The 22,441-nt window shown below is 54.2% G+C and overlaps 2 protein-coding genes across 2 annotated transcripts in view; one reads left to right on the forward strand and one right to left on the reverse strand.

The window, feature by feature from the left end:
- Positions 1 to 461: 461 nt before the first annotated feature.
- Positions 462 to 20,871, reverse strand: MAP1A (microtubule associated protein 1A). The gene is made up of 7 exons (XM_070423777.1): positions 20,620 to 20,871; positions 19,549 to 19,650; positions 11,211 to 11,293; positions 10,799 to 10,939; positions 2,580 to 10,599; positions 2,211 to 2,431; positions 462 to 2,011 (listed from the first exon to the last, which is right to left on the reverse strand). The coding sequence occupies exons 1-7, from the start codon at positions 20,855 to 20,857 to the stop codon at positions 1,856 to 1,858; spliced, it is 8,961 nt and encodes a 2,986-aa protein (XP_070279878.1). The 5' UTR covers positions 20,858 to 20,871; the 3' UTR covers positions 462 to 1,855.
- The window catches only part of TP53BP1 (tumor protein p53 binding protein 1), a 104,201-nt gene continuing 101,927 nt past the window's right edge, over positions 20,168 to 22,441 (forward strand). Inside the window, exon 1 of the mRNA XM_070423789.1 lies at positions 20,168 to 20,252. The gene's annotated coding sequence lies outside the window, so the exon portion shown is untranslated. The remainder of the gene's footprint in view (positions 20,253 to 22,441) is intronic.

Consider the following 22,441-nt stretch of genomic DNA (forward strand, 5'->3'; position numbering starts at 1 on the left):
CCTGCCCATATATTCGCGTGCACAACTTGGCCTCTTCTTACATACCCATGACATAGAAAGAGTTTCACTGCAGGAGGGAAATCCAACATTTTCCTCCATGAAAATCCTGACTGCAAAGGTGAGAGGTGTTTACAACCTCAATAAGCTCTGGGTCTCTTAGGGCCCCTCAACTCCTTACCTCTTTGGTGTTATCCTATCTGACGTATCTGGTTATTTGGTTCTCAGCTCTTGACCTCATGGAGATGCCGACCCCTCTTCCTTCACCCATTTTCAGGAATTATGCTGGCTCCCTCATATCCTTTTCTCCCTCAACACACCCTATGTTCTCTGGCTTCCCTGGCTCCTGAAATTGCTTCCAGTTATCAAAGATATTGAGAAAAATGACTATGCTTAGAGAAGCCAGAGCCCAGCAACTAAGCAATATGTGGAGTCAGAAAAACCCTAAGCAGCACTACAGCATCTGTAATGAACTTGATTTATTGTTAGAGTTGAAGGCGGCTCTGTTACAGCAGCTGGGAACTAGAGCAGGGGAGTGTGGGGAGAAGCAGAGCACAGCAGCATGGGTTGGGTGGGAGCTAGGAAGGACACAGGCGGGCTCCTTTTGGTTTCCACACAGTCATTTGGCAGAGAAGCTGAGTCCTGATGAGCGAGCGTCTGGATTCCTCAGTCCAGCAGTAGTCTGGCAAGGCTGCTCATTGGCTTGCTTGGGGTGAGGTCCTCTCCTGAGATGGTATTTTCAGCCTGTTTTCATCTCGCTCAGTAGGAGTTAAGCTTTTTAGCTCAGCTCGTCTCCCTTACCTTCCTCCCTCTCCTTCCCCCCAAGTCCTCTGGCATGACCTCCACCTCCCAGATCCTCTCTAAGAGTATGTATGGGGCTGAAAAGGCAGCCAGCGTTCCCATTTCAGCTGCAGGATGGCATAGTGGAATGTTGGGGGAGTCACACATTGCTGGGTTGTCAAATGTTGGGATATGAGGCAGTGGCTTATTTTTAACCCATTACACACCGGGCCACAGTAGATGACCACATGCAGAAAAGCCAAGCAGGGGATGAGAAGGGATCAGGATCATTGGAATGGGTAGGTAAAAACTTCAAAAGGTCAGGGAGCTTGGAAAATTCTGGGTTTGGAGCTGGGCTCTCCTTGCCCCATTGTGCTGCCCAGTAGGCCTGGTCTGAGCACAACCCTGGGATGTGAATGGTATGAAGCAGGGACTGGGAAGATAAGCTTTCTTCTCTCACCAGTCTGTTGGTCAAGTGCTTCAAGTTTTGGGTTGAGACATTCAGATACGGAGGGAAACAGTGGGACAGTGTAGCAGCAGTGTACCCCCAGACCTCTGCTGGATCCCAGACCCTGGTGGGTAAGGGGATGGGAGGTGAAGGGTCCAGCTCTAGGCATCTCACTGACAGTATCCTTCCCCCAGGTCACATAAGTTACTATTGGGAATCCTTGGGATGCTAAATAAATAGATAAAGAGGTCCCTGGGGTTGTGGATATGATCTCCTTCCGTGAGGGAGGATGTTGCACTCTCAGACTCATCCTTACTCCCCATGCAATACCAGCATTTGGCAGTGCTAGGAGAGGTGTCACTCCAGAGTTCTCAGGCATCAGATGACATCCTATCCTAATTTTGTACCCTCTCCCTATCCTGTTACCTTTGGTTTTGAGACTCCTCTCAAGTATGGATGATGGGAAGGGACAACCCCTCCCATTTAGCCCAGCCCAAATTCCCACAAGACATCCTGTCCCCCACCTTCTCCTTCCCCAGCTCCCATGTCCCCAAACCCCAAGGACTCAGCAGTAGCCATTCTCTAAGGGAGCTGGGGGAGCAGATCCTTGGGGAAGGGAGAGTGGTTTTTTCAGAACTCAATCTTGCAGGCTGGGAAGGACTCATCCTGCATGACCACAGTGCTGCTGCTGGCCAGGACCAGGACGTTCAGTTGCTGCTGCTGCTCATGAGTCTGCTGGTACCACTCACGAGTTACCTCCGTGTCATGAGTAGGGATCAAAGTCACCTAGGAGGGAGATAAGACATGCCTGATGTGAGAATGTGAAGGGAGCATATGTGAGGGGGATGGGGTACCTGATGGCCCAGGAAATAGTCCCACTGCCCATAGAAAGGGCTCAGTCCTTTTACGAATAAAGACTGTGTCCCACTATTGCCTCCGAGTAAGCTTTGACCATACTACCTCCTTGGCATCCCTTGTCACTCACCTGAAGATTCTCCCCCCATTGGGCCTTTCCCTCCAGCAGAGCATCCAGCACAGCCCGGCTTGGCTCGCCATTGGCAGGGTCATTTCCACTGACCACATAGTAGGATGCACGCACTCGTCGGAAGAAGTCAAGATCAGCAGTCTTGCCACTGCAATGATTCGGGATGTAGGCGAGATCCACATACACAGGGGGACCAGAGCCACCCTTGGAACCCAAGGCCACTGTAGAGAGAAGCCAGGACTCATTGTAGAGGGAAAGTAGACTGCTTTTGGCAACCTTCTCCTTCTTTCCCTTCCTCCCACTCCTGGAGCCTTAGTCCAGCCGCACCCAGCCCCAATCCACAATCTCTCCTGTTCACATCATACTTACTTGGTCCTGCCTTGAGTCCGTTGACTAGGCCTCTGGACATGGGGCTGTGTCCATCCTTTTCGTCTGCTGGGGTGACCTGGCTTGGAGTGCTACGTGGCCGGGGTGGAACCCGGGATGCTCGATCTGCAGGCCCTTTCCCAGGGGTGGGTGAGCGTTTTCCCCGAAGATCCAGACGCCGTGCAGGAGATGCTGGCTTGGCCCGGCCTGGGGCCCTGCGCCCTACTCTCCCCTGTGCCTTCTCCTTTTCCCGTAGCCTCTCTACCCTTCCAGACTCTGAGCTGAGCCCCTCAGGATCAGCCATGCACACATCGGGACGGGGAGGGCATGGGCGGGGGTCTGGCTGAGGGAGTGGCGGTGGGTCACGGCCAGGCCTGGGATGGTGCATTCCACTGACCCCCCCAGCTTTGTCCACAGGCAGGAAGTCCCCATCTTCATCTGAGTCGAGGGCTGCCTCAGCTGTGATGGATGGACACTCCTCAGTTTCTGGTGGGACGTCAGAATCTGACTGTGAGGAGCCTGAGTCGCTGACTGACGTCGGGGGTGTCTCATCTGCCACAGGACATGGACCCCCTGTGGCCCCAGGGCCCCCTGCCCGGCGCCTCCCCCCTCTCGCTACCAGCTGAGCTTCCTCAGTTGAGAGGTCACTGTCATTTGTGGATTGGGGCAGAGGTGGGTTCAGGAAGGTTGGGGAGAGCTCCCCACAGTGGGTTCGGGGCTCAGAGGCACATCCCTGGGGCCCAGCCTCCATCTTAGGGGAGCCACTTCTAGATGGGCCACCAGAGGTCCCTCCAGGACACAGTGGCTGCTCAGGGGAGAGCAGACTATCAGGCCTGGAGCTCCTCTCAGCTCCCTCAGGCCAGGCCCCACGTTCCCAGGCAGGGCAGCCCTCAGTCTCTTTTTTCTCATCCTTGGCAGGGGCAAGGCCTGGGGGGTTGGGGCTGGTTTCAGTTGGACCATTGGTGGCATAATCTCCAGAGAGATCCTGGAAGGAGTTTGGCCTCTTGTTGGCTGCCACTGAGCACTCCAGGCGGCAGGGCAGGGTGCCATCAATCTTGTCTCCAGGCAAGTTTGGAGCTGGAGCTGGAGCTGGAGCTGGAGCCAAGTCCAGTGAAGCTGGAGGTGCTGGGCTCAAAGGAGTAAGGTCCCAAAGGCTGTGGGCAGTTGCTTCCACTCCTGGGACCAGCTCTACAGACACCTGTTCTGCAGCCTCCAGGCCGGGAGGGAAGCGCTCGGCCACACTTGAAATCACAGGTGTGGTGGCTTCAGAGGAGGAGCCTTCAGACAGGGCTGGTGAGGCAGGTCGTGGCAGACTAGAGAGGAGAGGGGCCCCAGGAGAGCTGGGTGAGGGGAGCTGGGGCAGTGAGGAGTCCAGGCTGGAGGCCTTGGTCACTTCTAGGTACTCATCATGCCGGGCTCTGGTGGGAGGCCCTGGAGCCAGAGCCAGAGCTCGGTCCCCAGAGAAGGCAAGGGAGCCACAGGGTGCCGAGCGTGGTTCAGCGGGAGAGGGCAGCTGTGGAGGAGCTGGCTGCAATGAGGAGAAACCAAAGGCTGAAGCAGGGAAGTCCAGGCTGGGTGGGGCAGGACCCTGGTGTGAGTTTGAGGAAGGACTGGTACGTGCCTCATGTTCAGGCCACAGTTTAGGGAGCCCCGCAGGGATGGGGTGGGGGGGACTTGGGGACTGGGCCTCTTTCTCTGGCTGCTCCAGAGCCCCCTTCTCTAGCTCTGAGTCACTAGTTCTGTCATCCCAGTGACTCTGGCCTGATTCCTTGGGGGATGGGGTTTTCCTATCTGGGCTACAGCTCAGGAGGTTACCATTAATATGGGGGCTTGGGCCTTTACTCAGGGGGACAGGAGCTCGGGGGGGTAATGCAGGGGGGGTGAGGCTGGGCTCCACACTTGGCCCTGCATCAGGCACCTGCCTAGGTGGTACAGTGGGTCCCGCCAGAGCTGCGTAGCTGAAAGATGGGGTGTCGAATTGGAGGTTCTTGGGTGAAACAGGAGATGAAAGTTCCTTCTCTGCTGATGGGTTTCGGCCAGCAGCCTCCTCCTTGGTTGAGATGTGTGGGGGCCAATCCCCAGCTGCTCCAAGAGGAGGTTCCCTAGTGGGGCACGCAGGGGCCAGCCCAGTAAGCATCACCTGCTCGTAGATATCCGCGTACTGAAAGCTTCTCTCATCAGGATAGGGTGTGGGCTCTCTCTGCTCTGGCTCTGTCTGCTCAGGCCCCTTGGTAGCATGGCTCTTGCTGGCTTCTGGGACCTTTGAGCTGCAGGGGCTGCTGTCAGGAGCCCTGGCCTGATCTTCTTCTCCTTGCCCTTCAGCCTTGCGGTAGTCCTTCCCAAGGGGGGAGTATGGCCCACCTTCCAATTCAGCTGCCCCCTCCTGCACTGCAGCCACCACACTGTCATACTCGGCAGTGCCCCAGGAGAAGGGTGCAGGAGTGCGAGGCTCAGGGACAGGGGTTGGGGGAGCTGGCGCTGGGGAGAGAGGTGCAGGTGGCAGGGGTCTGTCCTTGGGCACCCACGGTGGGATCTCAGCCAGCCATGAGTGGGTAGTGGGTTCTTTCTTTACAGGTGGCATTTTCTTAGGCTCTGGGACAGGGGTCTCTGGTCCTGAGGCCAGAGGAACCTTCTGTCCAACCATTTCAGGTGGGGAAGCTGGAGGAGAGATGATCTCAAAAGGGGAGCGGGTAAGCTTGTCTTCTTCCTCTGGTGGCAGCCCAACTGGTGACTCAGCAAGCCACTGCTCTACCTCCAGCCCTTTCTGAGATGAGGGATCCTGGAAACCCTTGAAGTCTGAGGCCCATGGGCTCTGGGGCATATGCTCCAAGGGGGGCACGTCTTGCTCATCATCTGGCCCCTCATCGAGGAAAGTGCTCTCCCGCTCCTCTGTGTACCGAGGCTGGGCCCCCTGGCCATCCAGCTCATGCGGGAACCAGATCTTCCGCTCACAGCTCAGCTCCCTCCAGTATGTGTCCTGTTCCAGGGCTACATCCTCTCTGCCCCTCCAGTACCTGTCCTCCTGATCAGATGATGTGTCCTCCCATGTCCGGGCAAATTCTTTCTGTTCTCCAACTGGCTCCCCTCCGGTTGAAGACGTTTCTCTCCACTCCTGGACTACATCCTGCTCCATCCAGTATTTCTTTTCCTGCTCCAGGGCCTTGTCCTCCTGCCCTGGGCTCTCTTCCAGCCCCAGAGCTTTGGTCTTTTCCAGCAGAGCTTCTTCCTTCTGTTTCACAGCTTCAACTTTTTCTGAAGATTTTTCCTCTAGGAGCTTCTCCTTTGGTTTCATGGTTTTCTCCTGCATTGGGCTCCCCTGATCTTGAGTTTTGTCCTCTTCCAGAGCCTTATCTTTTTGTTTAAGAGCCTTATTGTTTCGTTCCAGGTCTTCATCCTTCTGTCCTAAAGCCCAGTATTTTTGTTCTAAGGCCTGATACTTCTTTTCCAAGGCTTTGTCCTTCTGTTCCTGATCCTTGACCCTCTGTTCAGGGATCTTGTCTGTCTGTTCTAAGGCCTTGCCCTTCAGTTCAAAGATCTTGTCCTCTGGAACTTTGTCTCTTGGTTCTAAGTCTCTATCTTTTTGTTCTAAATCTTTGTCTTTTGGTTCTGTGGTCTTGTCTTTCCTTTCCAGGGCTGAGTCCCTTTGTCCTAAGTCTCTGACTTTTTGTTCTAAAGCCTTATCCTGCTTTTCCATAACCTTGTTCTTTTCTTCCAGAGCCTCACTTTTCTGATGGATGGCTGTATCCTTCTGCTCCAGGGTTTTGCCCTTCTGCTGTAGGGCTTCATCCCTTGGGTCAGGTCCCTTGTCCTTCTTCTCTGGGGTTCCGTCTTTCAACTCTGGAACTTGACCTTCCCACTTCATGGCAATGTCTTCCATGGCAAGGCTTGGCAAAGACTCGGGACTCTTGGTGAGGGAGCTATCAGGTGTTGGAATGTGTTCGCCAGGGCTTGTGCTCACTTCAGGTGAGCGCTTCCCATCTCCCAACAGTGTCGAGTGAGAAAAGGAGCTGGAAGGCAATTTTCCATCAGGGCTCTCATCTGTGATGTCCGTCTGTGCGGAGTATCCAGTGCTCCCTTGTGTGGGAGGAGACACTGTGGCTGCACGGGGTCCTGGAATAGACACAGGGGCTAAGTGCTGAGAAGTGTCCTCAGCCTGCATCAGAGGCCCCTTTTCTTCCTTTCCAAGGCTTAGTTCCCCAAACTGGAGAGTGCCAAGATTTTCTGGAGACAGCTGCTTAGAAGAGATATCCAGAGAGGTCTCCTTGCTGGGACTCTCTTCTGAGAAGGAAAGTGACTGGGTGTCTTCTGGAGATACCTGTGGCCAAAGGTCTTTGTGTAAGTGCTGCTCCGTTAGGCCATAAGGAGACCTGGGTGCTTCCTGGTTGGCAATGTCTGGAGAGACCACGCTCAGGACAGAGAGGGAATCTGCATCATCAGGGGAGAGGCTTTGGTCAGGAAGTTGGAGCCTCTCATCTTTCTGAGGCTCACCAGGTGCTTGGAGTGATGTCTTCAAATCTTTCAGAAGGGCTTCTGTTCCCAGAATTGTGCCTGTGGGCTCTCGTGCCCCCACAGTCTCAAAGACCATTGCTTTATCCTGTTCTGGCAATACTTGGGTAGTGTAGCCTGTATGTTCCCCAGCAATGCTGATGGCTGCTTTCTGAGCTTGGGGGCTCCTGGGAGGAAGCACCTTTTCTCTCTCCTCTAGCGTGTCCTCTTTAGGCCCTGGCTTGATTGTCTCCTCTACAGAACCTTCCTTGCCTACACCTGGTATGTGCCTCATGTCTCCCCAGGAGCCTGCTTCCTGAAAGTCTTGGGGCTCAGACTTTTCTTCCACTGGGGACTGATGAAAGGGTGTGTGGGTAGCGCTGGGTGGGCCAGATGGTGGAGGAGAGGCCATCTTCACTGTGCTGTCATCTGGACTGAGGCAGCGCTCCTCCAATTCTCCGAGGGCTGGTTCCCCTGGATATAGGGTGTGTCCAGGAACACCAAACATTGGGGCTCCATATTGACTGTGAAGTTTCTCAGATATCTGTACATTTGTGGTCTCCAATTCCTTTTCCACTGCTCTTTCTCCAGGCAAGCCCCTCCCTACAATCTCTCCTCTCTTCTCTGACTCTCCAGTCACAGAGAAATCCTCACAAGGTGGTGATTTAAAGCCCTTGTCTTCTTCCAGTGAGGAGGTGGGTGAGATGGTACCCGCTGATGGCACATAGTCCAAGCCCTGAGTGGCTTCAGTGCGGGATGATGGGATGCTTGTGACTGTGTCAAGCTGGAGGGAACTCTTGCCTGTCTCCTCTGTCTGGGGAGCTGTGAGTGAAGCCACAGACTGGTCCTCAGCCACAGATGTGGCAAAGGAAGAAAGCTTGTCACACTCAGTGATTGAGGTCGCTGAGGACACGTGCTCCTCTTCAGCCAAAGGGGCAGCCACCATGTTGGGGGGGTAGGTGAGTTCAGTCTCTGGTGCTCCATAGCCTTTGCTGGAGGTGACAGGAACAACACTGTCTGCAGGCTGACTAACCTCGAAGGGGCCAGGAGCTTCAGGCCCAGGGAGATCATATGCATTTGTAGGAAATCTAGGTGGAGCTGGGCGCTCCTCCGGCTCATCGTGGATCTCCTCATCTGAGATGGTCTGCTCTGTCTCTGAGTAACCAGGGATTGTCTCATCCTGAATGTAAGAGACATGCTCAGTGGCTCCTGCAGGTGTGGTCAAGTTGCTTAGGAATGATGAGGTCTCCTTCTCAGGAGCCTTCCCGTGGGGTTCCCGGCCCCCAAGAGCCTCCCTGAACCTTGGAGTTACCTTCAAAGCTTCCTGCATATGTTTTTGGTAAAAACCCTCAGCCTTTGTCTCTTCCTCTTCCTCTTCCTCACCCTCTGAAGGGTGTGATTCCTCCATTTCTTCTAATTCAGCCTTCTCTATCACATCCTCCTTTACCTCAGGTTCACTTTCCTCTCTGGCTTCTGTTCTATCAGGGAGCCTTTCTGCTTCCCTCTGCTTCTTTTCTTCCCAGGTGTCTTTCTCTTTCTCTGTTTCAGCCCCAAAGGTTGCGCTTCTATCCTTGCTGCCTTGTTCCTTAGGGATGTTTGGTACAACCTCTTTCTCTTTTATCACAGGCTCTTCTTGTTCCAGCCCTGGGACAGAGGGTAATGTCCCCTGGGCAGCTGTGCTTGCGAGTCCCTCCTGTGCAGTGTCTGCAAGGAGAGGTTTCTCTCCTAGTCCTGTGTCCCTTTGTTCAGCCAGTAACCTCCTCTCCTCACACTTCATCTCCTCAAAGTCCTGTGTGAGGTCCTCTGGTGAAGACAGGGCCAGCTCCCTGTGCCCACTGGCTGTTGGAAGTGGTACAGCCCCCTTCTGGGCTGGGGGTGTCCGGGCCTCAGAAGACAGCTCCTTCTCCCCACGGGCAGCCCGGCTCTTGTCCATCTTGACCCTGCCAGGAGCCTTGGCTTTATAGAGGGTCTTACGTACCTCAGGGGTAAAGGGCTTCAGGTCTGGCTTAGAAATCTTCTTGACCTCAGGTTTGATATCTTTCCTCTTCTCCTCCTTCTTGGCATCCTTCTTCTCCTCCTTCCTTCCTTCATCTTTCTTGAGCTCCTTCCTCTCCTTCTTGATCTCCTTTTTCTCTTTGTCCTTTTTCTCTTCCAGCTTTGATATTTTTTCTTTCAGGTGCTTCTTCCCCACCTTGTCTTTGATCAGCTTTCGCTTCTCTGCCTTTAATACCTCGCTCGACTCTGTCCGCACCCTTTCAGGTTTGGCAGGCTTCTCTGGGGGCTTCTCGAATGATTCCTTTACCTTCTTCTCTGTCTTGGCTAACTCCTTGGCGAGTTCTGAGCGGGCCTCCTTGGCTCCCTCTTCAGCCACTTCCTCCCGTTTGGCCAGCTTGCTCACTGCTGTCTTAGTAGTGGCCTTGAGGCTCTCCTTGCTGTCAGCCCGCTGTTTTATCTTGCTGGGTTTGAGGTTGGCAGGCACAGCCCCAGCAGCCAGGTCCTTCTGCGTAGCCACAGGGTAGCGTAGGAAGTCCAGGTGCCGAAGCTTTTCCAGGCCCTCCAAAATCTTGTTCTGGGGAGCATTTCCTGGAAAAAGCACACGCACAATCTTCTCAGTGGGGTTGGCTGGCAGCCAGACCACCAGAGCAGTGATAGAGGTCAGGTAGGGCACCGAGATCTCAGCCTCTTTTCCATTAGACAGCACAATGCCTGTCTTAGCTTTGCTATTGCCTGCCCACTTCTGCATAAGGAACTGCATCTCCTTGCTGTCCTTGACAGGGTTGAGGACGTACATGTCCAGCCGGCCCACGCCCATCTTGTGGAAGAGGGTCAGAGGCTCAATGGTGTTGCTGACCACACGGTACAGAGGCTCAGCCTGGATGCCCAGGCGGTTCAGGTGCTGCAGAGTGAGGCAGGCCTCCTCAATGCTGCGCTTGGCCTTCCGGGAGGCATCAGGCAGCCGCAGCTTATCCGGTACATTGAAGAAGACAACTCCAAGCTCAGGGGAGATGAGGTTCTTCACCCAGTCACTGTAGCTGCTGGAGCCCTGGGACTGCTCCTCCTCCAGTTCTGCCACTTTGCGCTGCAGGAGGCCATTGATGCCTGGCAGGTTGTCTGCCCCGATGTGTGTGAGCAGCACCGAGTCAATGCGGTCCAGGTGCCGCACCAGCTTCCAGAAGCAGGACTTGCGATCAGAGCCACCATCCACCAGGATATTGAAACCATTAACGGCAAAAAGGGCAGAGTCCCCGCGGCCGCCAGGGAAGATGTAGCAGCAAGGTTTGGAGAGCTTGAGGAAGCCCCCTGAGGTAGGGGGCTCTAGCAGGTCAAAGGGGGATGGCACATCCACGGTCTCAGAGACATACTCGGAGAACTCAGCCACACCATCCATGGTGGGCAGCGTGGGCTCAGGGTTTAGCCGGAGATGCAGGGTCTCTTGGGAACTGGATAGTCCCAGATGGCTCCAATCACCCTCCCCTAAGCAGGATACGGTGAGGAAGGCCTGGATCCCAGGGTCTCTATTGCTGAGCAACTGGGCAATCTAGAGTAATGGGAGATAGAAGGCTGATCAGGTCACTGGGGTTGACTCAGATTCAGTCTGCTAATCTCCACCACTCTCCAGGTGATCTCCTACCTTTCTGCCAGGACCACAGATGATCATGCAATGAGATTTTCCTTCCCCCCAGCTCTAGTCCTATCCCATATTCTGTTCCTCCCAGGCATGCAGGCATGGGACATACCTCTGGGTTGTGAAGAACCTGGACAAAGTTTTGATAGGAGTAGGTACCACTCTGTAGGATGAGGTCCCCCCCTGGCTCTAAACTTTGCCCACTCAGGATCAGTAGTTTGTGAGCTGATGGGCTGCTAAGTAGGTGGTGAACCTAGAATGGAAGGAGGAGAGTGGTCACAGATGTAGGAAACCCAGGGAAGGGCACTGGATGTTCCTGGTTTCTGCTCAGTACTGCAGGGACATGCTCCCCACTGGCAGCTCCAAAGTGGAGCTGGAGATTGTAAGGCAGCTTACATGGCAGAGAAAGGATGATTCAAAGCCAAGTCCAGGAATTCTTGGCCTTACAGCAGTAGCACTGGCAAGGGTGAGTTAAAGCACTTTCAAACCAGGCCCTGGTGGCAAGGCACAAGCCCTGGCCTTACCTCAGAGCTGATGCCGTCAGCATTCGGGTTCACCAGGATAACGGTCTCTAGGATTTCACTCTGGTGGCAGAGGGTCCTCTGGCCTGAGGGAGAGATGCAGGGATTTGTATTGAAGAGAGCGGGTACAGATTAAAATAGAGAGGCCTTGTGCTGGGCAGGAGAGAAAAGAAGGCACTATCAGAGAAAGGGAAGCCTGGCTATCCCTAGATCCTGCCACTTTGGATACTGCTGAGTAAAGTCAAGGGACTGGCCCCTCTAGCCCTTCCCTTCCAGGCTTTCCTCCTACCCTCTTCCACACAGTCCATCTTCTCCCTCCCTTCATCTGCCACACCCTCCGCCTGGACCTCCCGCCTCAGACTGCCCTGTTGACAAGAAGCTTTTGTCCCTCTAGAGCACTAAGCTCCTGGTGCTGCCTGGAGATGGGGGGAGGAGGGATGGGCTCAGCTGGAGGGAGGACTCCTGGGACATGATCCTCAGCTTCCTTCTCTCCAGGAGGGTCTGCCTTGGGTTTTCGTGCCAGCAGAGTGCCTGGAAATCAGGAAATGGGCGCTTCTGCGCAGTGTCTTAGACTCCCCATCCTCCTTTCCAACACCCATCCAAGGCTAGAATTTCCATTCCAAAAGACTGGAGAGAAGTCAGCACTATGGGAGACAGAAGGCTGATAGGACTCTAGCCCAGGCGTTGGCTCAGTGTTTGAGGGTTGACTCATGAATAGGAGGTCACAGTTTCAATTCCTGGTCAGGGCACATGTCTGGGCAGAGGGTTCAATCCCTGGTGGGGGTGTGCAGGAGGCAGCTGATCAATGGTTCTCTCTTATCATTGATGTTTCTATCTCTCTCTCCTTCTCCCTTCCTCTCTGAAATCAATATATATATATATGTATATGTATGTGTGTGTGTGTATATATATATATATATATATATACACACACACACACACACTAGAGGCCTGGTGCACGAACTTTGTGCACGAGTATGGTCCCTAGGCCTGGCCTGCCATCAGGGACATCTTCCCCAGCTTTTTGCAGCCAGCCCCGCCCCCTGCCATCACCCACCCCCCAATTCCCCATTCACCATCAGGTGATCGGTGCCTGACGGCCTGGGGAAGGGACTAAGAGGTGGTCAGTGCGCCTCATAGTGACTGATCCAGCGGTCATCCTGCCATTAGGATCAATTTGCATATTACCCTTTTATTATATAGGAGATATATATATATATATATATATATATATATATATTTTTTTTTTTTTTTTTTAAGAAATAGGGCCCTAGCTGGTTTGGCTCAGTGGATAGAGCGTCAGCCTGCAGACTGAAGGGTCCCAGGTTCAATTCCAATCAAGGGCACATGCCTGGGTTGCAGGCTAGATCCCCAGCAAGGGGCATGCAGGAGGCAGCCAATCAATGATTCTCTTTCATCATTGATGTTTCTCTTTCTTCCTCTTATTTTCTCTCTAAAATCAATAAAAATATATTTTTTTAAAAAAAGAAAAGAAAAAGAAATAGGGCTCTAACTTCTTGTTCTCTAACTTCTTGTTCTGTTCTCAGGTTCCTCAGACATGCATCCAATCATATTGTTCCCACCTCACCTTCATGGCCCCCAGCTCCAGAGAGGCCGGGCTCACTACCCTATAGCCCATCCCCTGGGAACGGTTTCTCCTCTTATCCTTGCTCCTCTCCTAGGAGAGCTACTGCCAAGGAGAGGGGAGTTAGTGGTTCACAAACAGGAAAAAAGGGAGGAAAGCCCGAGTGTTCCCCCGGCCATGGAGAAAGATAAGACACCTTCAGATCCCCTGTCTACTTCCGTTCTCCAGGCTCACATGAGACACCAGGCAACGTAGCAAAGAACGTGGCTGCCATGCCCTGCTCCTGCCCTTGCCAATGGCAGCACACGGTGGTTACCTTACAGAGAGGTGAAGAGAGGGCCTGGGGAGTGGGCTGTCGGGAGGATATTTTGTGAGGGATCATAATCTTCTACTAGATTCTCTTCTGTGACTTGGCTCTTTCGTCTTTCTGGGGCTCCGGACAAGAGGGGCCTGGGGCCGGGGCCTTTGCTGTGGAAGACCCTGGGTGCCAGGATCCAGCAGATCTGGCTGAAAGGGGCTGCAGTTGCAGCTGCAGGGGAAGTTAACTACGGAGGGAGGGAGGGTGTCACAAGATCAACCCCATACAGGGCGGTTGGGGCCCAAGAGGAGTTCGAGGGTTCTCTTTTATTCACTTGGGAACTGAGGGAAGCTTTGAGGTTAGTTCAGAGGAAGATAGGGGCAGGGCTGGGGCAGGTGAGGAATATCATGGTTCAGGAAGCAGCTGGTCCTAGGCTAGCTCCAAGTAGTTTAGATTTAAAAGGGTAGTTCTTGCCCCCACACACACCACAAGGATGCACATTTGAGCTAGGAAACTCAGAAAAAGAAATCTCTGTGGTATAGACTGATTTGCTTCCTGGCTATCAGTCCCCCTCCCAATCTATCATTCCTGGCAGTCCCCTGTTTATACCCACTAGCCTTCTCTGATTCCAGTTCCCGTGTTGGCGCAAGGCCCCTCTCCCTCACCCAAGTGCCCTCCAGTTCTGACGGGCAACTGTGGTCTGCATCCCGGCCCCTCCTTTGCAGGCCGGGAGGAACGCTGTTTCCTCTTCTGCTCCCCTAGCAATCCCACTCCAGGGAATGGGCTTGTTTTTCCTTTTTCTCTGGAGGGGACTTCTTGTGAGTCAGGGTCACTTCTGTTGGCCAGTGATGGGGCGAGGGTGGGCGGATGCTGAGGCTGAGCGGCGGGAGGGCAGGTGTCTCCGCAGCGAGGCCGCGGGGAGGGGAGGGGAGGGGAGGGGAGGGGAGGCGCGGGCAGCTGCAGTTTGCCGCAGTGTGTGAGTGTGTGCGAGTGTGCGCGCTGAGCTCAGGCTCCAGCTCCGCCCCCACCCACCCCCGCCCCCACCCCAGCATGACAAGTCATTTTCCTGGCTGCCTCCGCATGGGGGGAGGGGGGGGGCTGTCGGAAGTGGGGTACGAAAAGAGGGAGAAGAAACGGGCTCCTCTGTTCCAGAGCCCCCATCTTGGGAAGAGAAGCAGAGAGGAGGTGGGGTGGGGGTGGGGCTGAGACTGGGAACCAGTGCGGATGACAGGCTGGGAATGCGGGCAGCTGCTCGGGAGGGAGTGCGCTCCATCTCCAGAGTGGCCTCTCGGATCCAGAGAGAGCCGGAAAGGGTGCGGGGGCGGGGGGGGGGGGGCGGTTAGGGTCCCAATCTCAAGCTAGTCGCCGGGAAAGGGGTACGGGGAACCCGCCGCAAATAGGTCGATCCGTGAAGAGGCGCGCCAGGTCTCAATGACCCTTTCCTCCCTCCTTTTCCACGGTGTCCCCCCACCTTCCCTTAATAGGCAAACACTCGCTGTCCTGCTCACCCCCGACATAGGAGCAGCTGAGCAATCCAGCAGCTGACGCCCAGACACCCTCCCATTAGGAACATTCCCATAACATCCGCCTTCCCCTCGGATGCTTCTGCCCCTGACCAAAGACACAGCCCCAACTCTTCCAGCGCCCGGGCTCCAGGCAGGGCCAGCGACACCGCCCTCTGCTGCTGCCGCCGGAGGCTGATGTCTCCCAGCCCAGCCTGGGAGGTGTCCTGTCACCGTCCTGGCCTCCCTGGCCTCTACCTGGTTCTGGGTCCAGGCTGGCCGCAAAGCCAGTCATGTTCCGCTACCCCCATTCCCTCTCACTGCCCACCCCACTGGACCAGCTCCAGACACATCAGAGAGGCATGAACTCTTCCCGTTATCCCCATCCCACCTCCCCACCACAGCATCCCCATTCCCCTTGCCCAGCCCTTCGGTTCTTACCCTGGGTGTGAGAGGGAGCCCCTCATGGAGGCTGAAGCTCCGGCCTCAGCCGGCAGCTTCGGGGAAGAGTCTGCGGCACTTGGGGTGGGAATGGGGGGGGGGGGGGCGGGGGCGCTAGATGGGGAGGGCGGTGCCAGGGCGGGGAAGAGGGGCTGGTCCATGACGAGGCACTGGAGACTTAACTGTTTCTGTGCCTTTACAGTGTCAGTGCTCTGGTGCCTCTCCCATGGCTCTGGGGGTCTGAAGAGTTGTCTAGCAGCTCAAAGAGCCAGGGTGGTCTCCAATGGCCCACAGAACCCTTCTCCCCGAGTCCTGCTCAGTCAGGAAATACTCTTTTAGCATCAGCCGAAAGACCAAAGCCCTGTGCTCCGGCACACTGTGGGGGACAGAGGAGGGACGGGCTGCCTGCCCCGCCCCTTCTCTCAGGAACCATCTGCTGCCTCTCTCCTCAGACCCTGGGAGTGACCTTCAATCCCTGGAGGAATGGGAGACAAAGGGGCTGGGGGCCTGAGAGCACGGGGCAGGAGTGAGGGGACTGCTTGAGACCAAGGCTGGGGAGCAGAGTTGTGCTGAGCTCTGTCAGTGGCTTCTGAGCCACAGCTACAGAAACCAGGGGAGGGCAGAAATAGGTATCATTTTGGGTTGGAGGGTAGTTCAAAATTCTGGAGTGGACACGTGGTCCTAGACAATCTGGGGTGGGGCACAGGAACCCTGGGATCATGCAATTTTCTGCACTTGTCTATGTCTCTTTGATGTCTCTGTCTTATACTATCTTAAGCCTTCTAATATTGGCTCCGTTTCCTTTAGTCTCTGCCTCTGTCTCGGATTTAGTGACATGCTTTAGGATTCAAAGGGAGGAACTGGAGATCTCTAGCACTCCGTTCCAACCTGGAGATGCTCATGCTCCCACAAAGTCCTTCCCTGCCTTCTTCCTTTCCATCCACCTTCCCCAGGCCTGGCCAACTCCTAAAGCCTTCCTCACATTGACAGCCACCCACTCACACACCCAGCACCAGCCCCACCCTTGCCCCAGGCTGCCAAGAATTGCTTTTGAAGGTCAGAGAAGCCAAAATAGTCTCTGCTCTCAGCATCCCCCTCCCCCCTAAACTGCAGCCAGAGTAGAGGAGGAGCTGAGTCACCAGTACTGGGGAGAGGGGGAGACAAAGGAGGAGGAATCTTTGCTCAGATCCGGGGATGCAAAGCAGCAGCATGGCAACAGCCCCATTTGGATAGAGGAAGCCGTCTGCAGAGATACAGAACACAAATCAGGCTGAGTTCCTAGCATCACAAAAGAGAAACACATCCCTTCTGCAACTTTATGCTTCTTATTTCCTCTCATCTCAAACCTTCTATCTTCTCTCTGCTTTCTAGGGCCCTCTGGGGTGGGCTAAGAGGGAAACTTGAGTAGACATTGGCTTGAGAACAAAATAACATTTCCCACTCCAGTGCAGAGCCCACCCTTATTCTCAGATGCTATCCCCAAGGACCACACCCTGGGCCTGGTTTCAACTTGCTGTGGAGTTTTCCCTCAGCCCTCACCCTCTAAACAGCCACCCACCACAACCAATCCTTCACCTGCTGTGTTCTGCTGCAATGAAATTGTGAGGTGCCTGAGCTCGGACACAAAGAGACATCCAAAGTCCTGGATTTGAGACCTGACTCTACTATTTTATTAATCATGCAATTAAATGTCAGTTGGCCTCTCTGAAAGCTTGCTTTCACTATAAAGTGAGTATAACATTAGTACCACTCTCCAATAATGCTGTGAGGAGTGAATGGCACAAAAGATGAAAAAGTGCTTCGTTCTTAGAATCCTAAACCTGCGGTGCACAAATACCACTGGAAATCTATCTCTCTTCTATAGAAGATTCATGAGCGGTCATCTAGGTCATCCTAAATCAGAATCTCAAACCAGACTAACTCTAGAGAGTACCCTTAGCTCTCAGGTAAACCCAGAACTAGAAGTGCCTACAGGACAGGGCTTCAAGTACTATCCATGTCCCTGCTTTCCCATTCTAGACAGCAACGCAACCCCCCAGCTGTAGAGGACAACGAGCTGCTCTACTAATTCAGAATGGCTTTCATTGGAGGTAGCAGAACTAGCACTTTCAGTGGTAATGGAGAGTCAGACAGAAGACCTCCAAACTGGCCCTTCAGCCTGTGCATCTTAGAGTCCCAGAATGCCAATCACGAATTATAAATTATGAAGTCCTCTCCCTTTCCTATAGGTGCCCGAGGGTAGAAGTGTCAGAGTGTTATTTAAGCTCAGTTTTCCACTGTCCTAACTGTTTCTGGGTTTGTTTGATAATGTTTGGAAGCCCCAGCTTTTTGCAGGGGTTAGAAAGGAAGGCTCCAAGTCGCCATTGGAGACTGACTACCTAGTACAAAATTCACCTAGGAAATCATTACCAGATTTGACCACTAGAAGGAGCTGGACCACTCCAGCTCTACTTGGGAGGGTCCCTCCTTTTCCCAGTGTGGAGGGTGTGGAGGGGGAGGTGGCTAGGAATGTTTGTGCTCTCCCTGTCATTGTCGGGTACAGTTTTGTCCTCTTTTTAAGCATTTTGGCAGAGGGCTTAAGCAGAGGTGAGAAGGATGGCAGTCCAGCCTCCAGGGTGGTCAGAAAGGATTAAGTCATAGGTCCTAGCATATCCCCTTGAGCCCATCCTAGCAGCCTGGTTCCCTTTGCCTCCCCATTAAAGGGAGGCTGAAGGGAGGGGCAGTGTCTGCAGCTGCTCTAGGCTGACTGTTGTTTGTGGGGACAGCTGAAAGAGGAGCCAGCAGGGGTGGGGCTGTGGCTTTCTTGAGCCTTGTGGGTTTTTCCAGGAAATTCTCTACTATTCTCCAGGGACATAAACCAGGCCACCAAAAAATAAAATAAATAAAATGTTCAAACCTAAAAAAATTCAGTAGGCTAAAGTAAGCCCTAGTCTTGGGTATACGGCCCTACCCGCCCCCCACCCCGCCCGGGGACATCATGGTATAACTCTTTGATTGAAAAGATCTAGTTGGTGTTTATATATCAGTGCTTGTTTAGTGAGAGTAACTATGCATCTCTCTGTAAGCATATTCCCAAGCATCCTCGCATCTTAATTTAAAAAATGGCCAAGTATTTTGGTTTAAGTTCTGTGCATTCATACATCATTCCAGAAAGCAGCCTAATCTTAAGTCTCTGTGGCCAAAAGGACGGGATTAGAGCATTCAGGGTAAATTACTAACATCCGCAGTTACTCCTCAAACTTCAGTTCCATCATTAATTTCATCTGTTATCATCCCCCTATCCAATTTTGCACCAAAGCTCCTAGGAGTAATAAGTGGTAAAACTATTGATTTTCAATCATCCGTGCTAATGGAGGAAGCCATAACATGAGTAATTCTAAACAGAAGGCAGTCTCAAAACAGTGAGCGTCTAGCTTCACAGAAAGCAGTCACATCAAGAAAATGCCAGCTTCACATGTTTTAAATGCTGCACATATTCCTAGGATAATAAAGCATTAGTCATATTCACCTTGTCTTCTCTCTCCGGTAGCATCTTCAGAGGAGTCAGTGATCAGAGAAATGACCAGAGATGTGGCAGTGAGCAGGAGGAGCGGGAAGAGAAGGGGATGTGACTATGTACTATACTGAATAATTGAGAATCATCTACATAAGATATGAATTCAGTCATCTTATGCGGTAACTGTTGAGCTGGATGGATTTTTATAGTCCGTAAAGGCACTGGCTCATGGATTGGTATGCCAACATTTACCAACAACAGGACCAGAATGCCCAGCACTTTTATAATGAGACATAGAGCTTTCTGAAGTCTCCCCACAGATACTGTCATGGACTGATAGCTCCTAAAATATTATTTTCTCAAATACCTGACCCATTTCTCCCACCCAGCAGAATGGGGAACTGCATGCTATGCACTTTGATCTCAAAGTCAAACCTCAAAGTAGCAATAAATCCAGGAGACCCTGCTTCCACTCTGGATTTGATGGTGCTCATCAGCCTTTTGTACCAGATTTCTGCTCTGCTCTGGAGATCTGTTGCCTGAACCAAGGAGAAACCAGAAACCCTGAAACCTGAAGAGTAGGCTGTGCAGTCTGAGGGAAGTTCTAAGCAAGGATCTCGAAGGCAAGTGGGGGATTCAAGGGTCTCTGTAAAGGGAGCAAGAGGCTGGGGTACACAGAGAGGGGAACACAAAAAGACAGTGAATTTGTGCATGGAAGATGATCGATCATTCATGAGAAGTACATTTGTTTCCTTAGTGCATGTCAACAGCTGTCCATAAACCAGCCTCAAGTAGAAATTACATTCTCCGGGCTTCTTCCACCCTCATACCATCTCTCTGAGAAGTGTACTGGATACGTGGGAATAGTTAGGGAGCTTTACAACTTTCCCCTGAGGAACCCCTCCCGCCTCCCCGACCCAAATCTCCCACAAGGCCAGTTCTACCAGGGAGAGTGGATCTCTGCTCTTCAGTGACCAACCCTCACCCAAAGAACTGAGACAAATGACACTAGTCCTAACCTTTGACCTCTGAAGAGAAGTGAGCTAGGTGCCGGGTAATGAAGAGTCTCAATTGTTGGTCCAAATCAAAGGATGATAAGTCAATGTTCCAGGAGAGAATCCCTGCGAGAGAAAAAGAAACAAAGAGCACTCTAGGTCAGGTCAGAGGGGCTGAACTTCAGGGAGCACTTGCAGGCTCGCAAGAGGGGTAAGGAGAGGGAGAGGATAAGGACAGCTGCTATGATCAGTCACATGGATATCTTTAAGAAAGGTGGTTAGTGCCTGTGTCTGTCTCCCAGCCTTTCTTGGCCTTTGCCTGAGCCAGAGGCAGAGGGGCAGAGTTTAGGCTAAACTTGGTCGTTAATGAGTTTGTATGTAGCAATTTTCTTGCAGAGTTGCCCGATTGTGATAGAAGTGACACCCAAGGGACTATTCCTAGATATCGGGGGGCTGCCTTCCCTGTCCTGATAGCTAAGTAGGATTCTGGACTCTCCTTCTATTCCCCCCTCCTTCCCTCCACCCCTCGGAGGCTTACTTCCACCCGCAGGTGGCTCCGCAGCACTGCGCCACTGGCTGTCAACTAGGGAGGGAGGTGAGGACTGAGAGCTTGTGGCCACAAAGGTCACTCTCTCAGGTTGGCCGCCCACACTGGGAGGTTTGAGATTTGTCCGCAGCGTTCAGAAAGCACCCCGTGCCTGTTCAGGGATCCTAAAGAAGAAGCTAAGGTAGGGGCATGGAATCTTCAGGGGAAGGTGAGGACTTTCAGGACATCTGGACCGAGACACTGAGGGAGAGAGGGTGTGACCAGAGCGGACCCAGGGGCTGCACTGAGCTAACCCGACTCAGGGAGACTGCGGAATGCCACGGGGTGTGCGGGAAGATGGGGAAGCAAGATGCTGGCAGGTGGGGAGGGCGCGTGACATGGAAGATGCAGGTGACAGGGGCCGATGATTCAGATTAACAGGGCGCGCGGATTTCAGGAATTGCACAGTAGGGATGGAGAATGCAGACATACGCTCTGGGAGGTAAACGCAGCCGGCGGAGAAGCTCGGGATGGAGGAGGTCCCGAGCACAGCCAGGACAGCGGCTCACCTTGTTCAAGGTGGGCCCGCACGGCCCTCAGCTGACTCTCTGTACCGATCTCGCCGATCACGATGAGCAACGAGTGTTTCCGCAGGTCCCAGCGTGCCGCCGCCACGGTGGCTCTGGCCTCGCACAGCGGCTCCGCGGGGTTTGGAGACAGCAGTGAGCTGGGGCTGGGGAGCCGCAGTCCGGGACTTGTCTCCATGGTAACGCCTCGAGGCAGCCAGGGCCCAGCCTCGGTCTCCATGGAAACTCCGTTTGACTGCTAGGCCGGCTGCGTCCGCCGCAGGGAGAGCGCGCGCGGTTCTTAAAGGCCGGCGGCAGAAGCCTCTCATTGGCTGCTGCCTGTCAGGAGGCGGAGCCCTGGCGCCGCAGGGGCCGGGCTAGTGCCCGGATGCTCCCGCTCTGCGGTCGCACTCGGCCAGGGGCGGGGAGCTGGGGGCCGCCCCCTTCCTCTCGGGCTGGTTCAGCTGAGGGCGCTCCCACTCCGACTTGGGCCCGGGTGGGGGTTCCGAGGGGCCGGGTGGAGGGATGAGTCGATCGCCCGAGTGGCGGAGGAAGAAGCTTCTAGTTAGGGTGTTCCCCCTATAAGTCCTGCCTGGCAATGCCGCGCCTCGCCCGGGCGGAGGGAGCCATCTTGTCCCTCTGTCTCCGTTTTGTATCGCTCTCCATCTGTGCCGGTGTGTCTGTTATCCTTGTCTGGCACGTTTCTTTTTGCGGTTTGTTTGTTTGTCGTGTTGTCTGCGCCTGCCAGGGCCTTAGACTCCATCCCCGGTGTCCCCGTCCTCCTGGCCCCAGGCCCCGGGAGCCTCGGGGAGGCTGCGCGGTCCGGTAGGGACGGCGTGACCTTCCGGCCCCGAGTCCCCGGTGAGCGTCCTTCCGAGGAGAGCGGCTGGCTGGGCTCCCGCTGTGCCGCGTGCGGGACTGGGCTGCCTGCGCTCAGGCTGCAGCCCCGAGGACATGCGCGAAGCCCGGGAGACCTTCCCGACCGCAGGTTCTGCGCGCCGCCCGGTGGGTGGAGCGCCTGGGGTGGTCACTCTCCCGGGATTCCAGGTGAACCCGAGGAGGGCGAGCTCCCACCGCCCGAGAACCAGGGATGGGGGCGACCGAGGAGGCTGCGCTGTTGACGGCGGACGAGCGTCCTTGTGAAAACGGTGTGTGCTGTGGTCTCCCCGCACCGTCCCGCAGCGTGTCTCACCGCCTACGGCGCTCCGGCTTTTTACAAACAGTAAACAGTTACAGACAGCGAACCGTTCGGTGCATGTAGGCGGCAGACAGAGAGCCCGTCTTTCACCCCAGCACTCCAGCAGCATTTTGGGGGTCCCCTTTGGGAGATGGTCCTGGGTAGAAAGCAGCACATGCCCTGATCCAGCGGGGCTGCCTGTGGGCGCATTGTGGTCACCGCCGCCCCGGAGGCCCCGGGAGGGTGGACAGTGTCTGCATGTGGAGGACCTCGCAGCCATCCTGTTCCCGAGCGTGGAGCACGGGGCATGGCGCAGAACAGCCAGGACATCCTGCAGTCCGCTTAGACACGGCCCCGCCTGAAACTAATGTAATACTGTCAGTTATAGCTCAGAAATTGGAGATGGCCTTGAAAATCCTTTTTGAGGCAGAGAAGGAGAAATAGGACTGGCAGAGCCCTGGCCGCTGTGGCTCGGTTGGTCAGGCATCATTCAGTGCACGGAAAGGTTGGATGCCCTGTCAGGGTACATGCCCGGGTTGCGGGCTCCATCGATGTTTCCCTCTCTCTTGGATGTTTCTCTCTCTCTCTCCCTCTATCTCTAAAAATCAAGTTTTTAAAGTCTTAAAAAAATAAAGTACTGGCAGAACA

Source organism: Myotis yumanensis, unplaced genomic scaffold (assembly GCF_028538775.1).
Source record: "Myotis yumanensis isolate MYYU_CA2020_CCGP unplaced genomic scaffold, mMyoYum1.0.hap1 SCAF_1, whole genome shotgun sequence".
NCBI classification, from domain to species: Eukaryota; Metazoa; Chordata; class Mammalia; order Chiroptera; family Vespertilionidae; genus Myotis; species Myotis yumanensis.

Bases quoted from the DNA above. Each gene is read 5' to 3' on its own strand.
- MAP1A (XM_070423777.1), bottom strand. From the start codon at position 20,857: ATGGAGACCGAGGCTGGGCCCTGGCTGCCTCGAGGCGTTACCATGGAG. The intron at 11,294-19,548 runs GTTAGGACTAGT...TCTCTCCCTCAG, and splicing joins CTTCTCTTCAGAGGTCAAAG to GCCAGAGGACCCTCTGCCAC. The intron at 2,432-2,579 runs GTAAGTATGATG...TTCTCTCTACAG, and splicing joins CGGACTCAAGGCAGGACCAA to TGGCCTTGGGTTCCAAGGGT.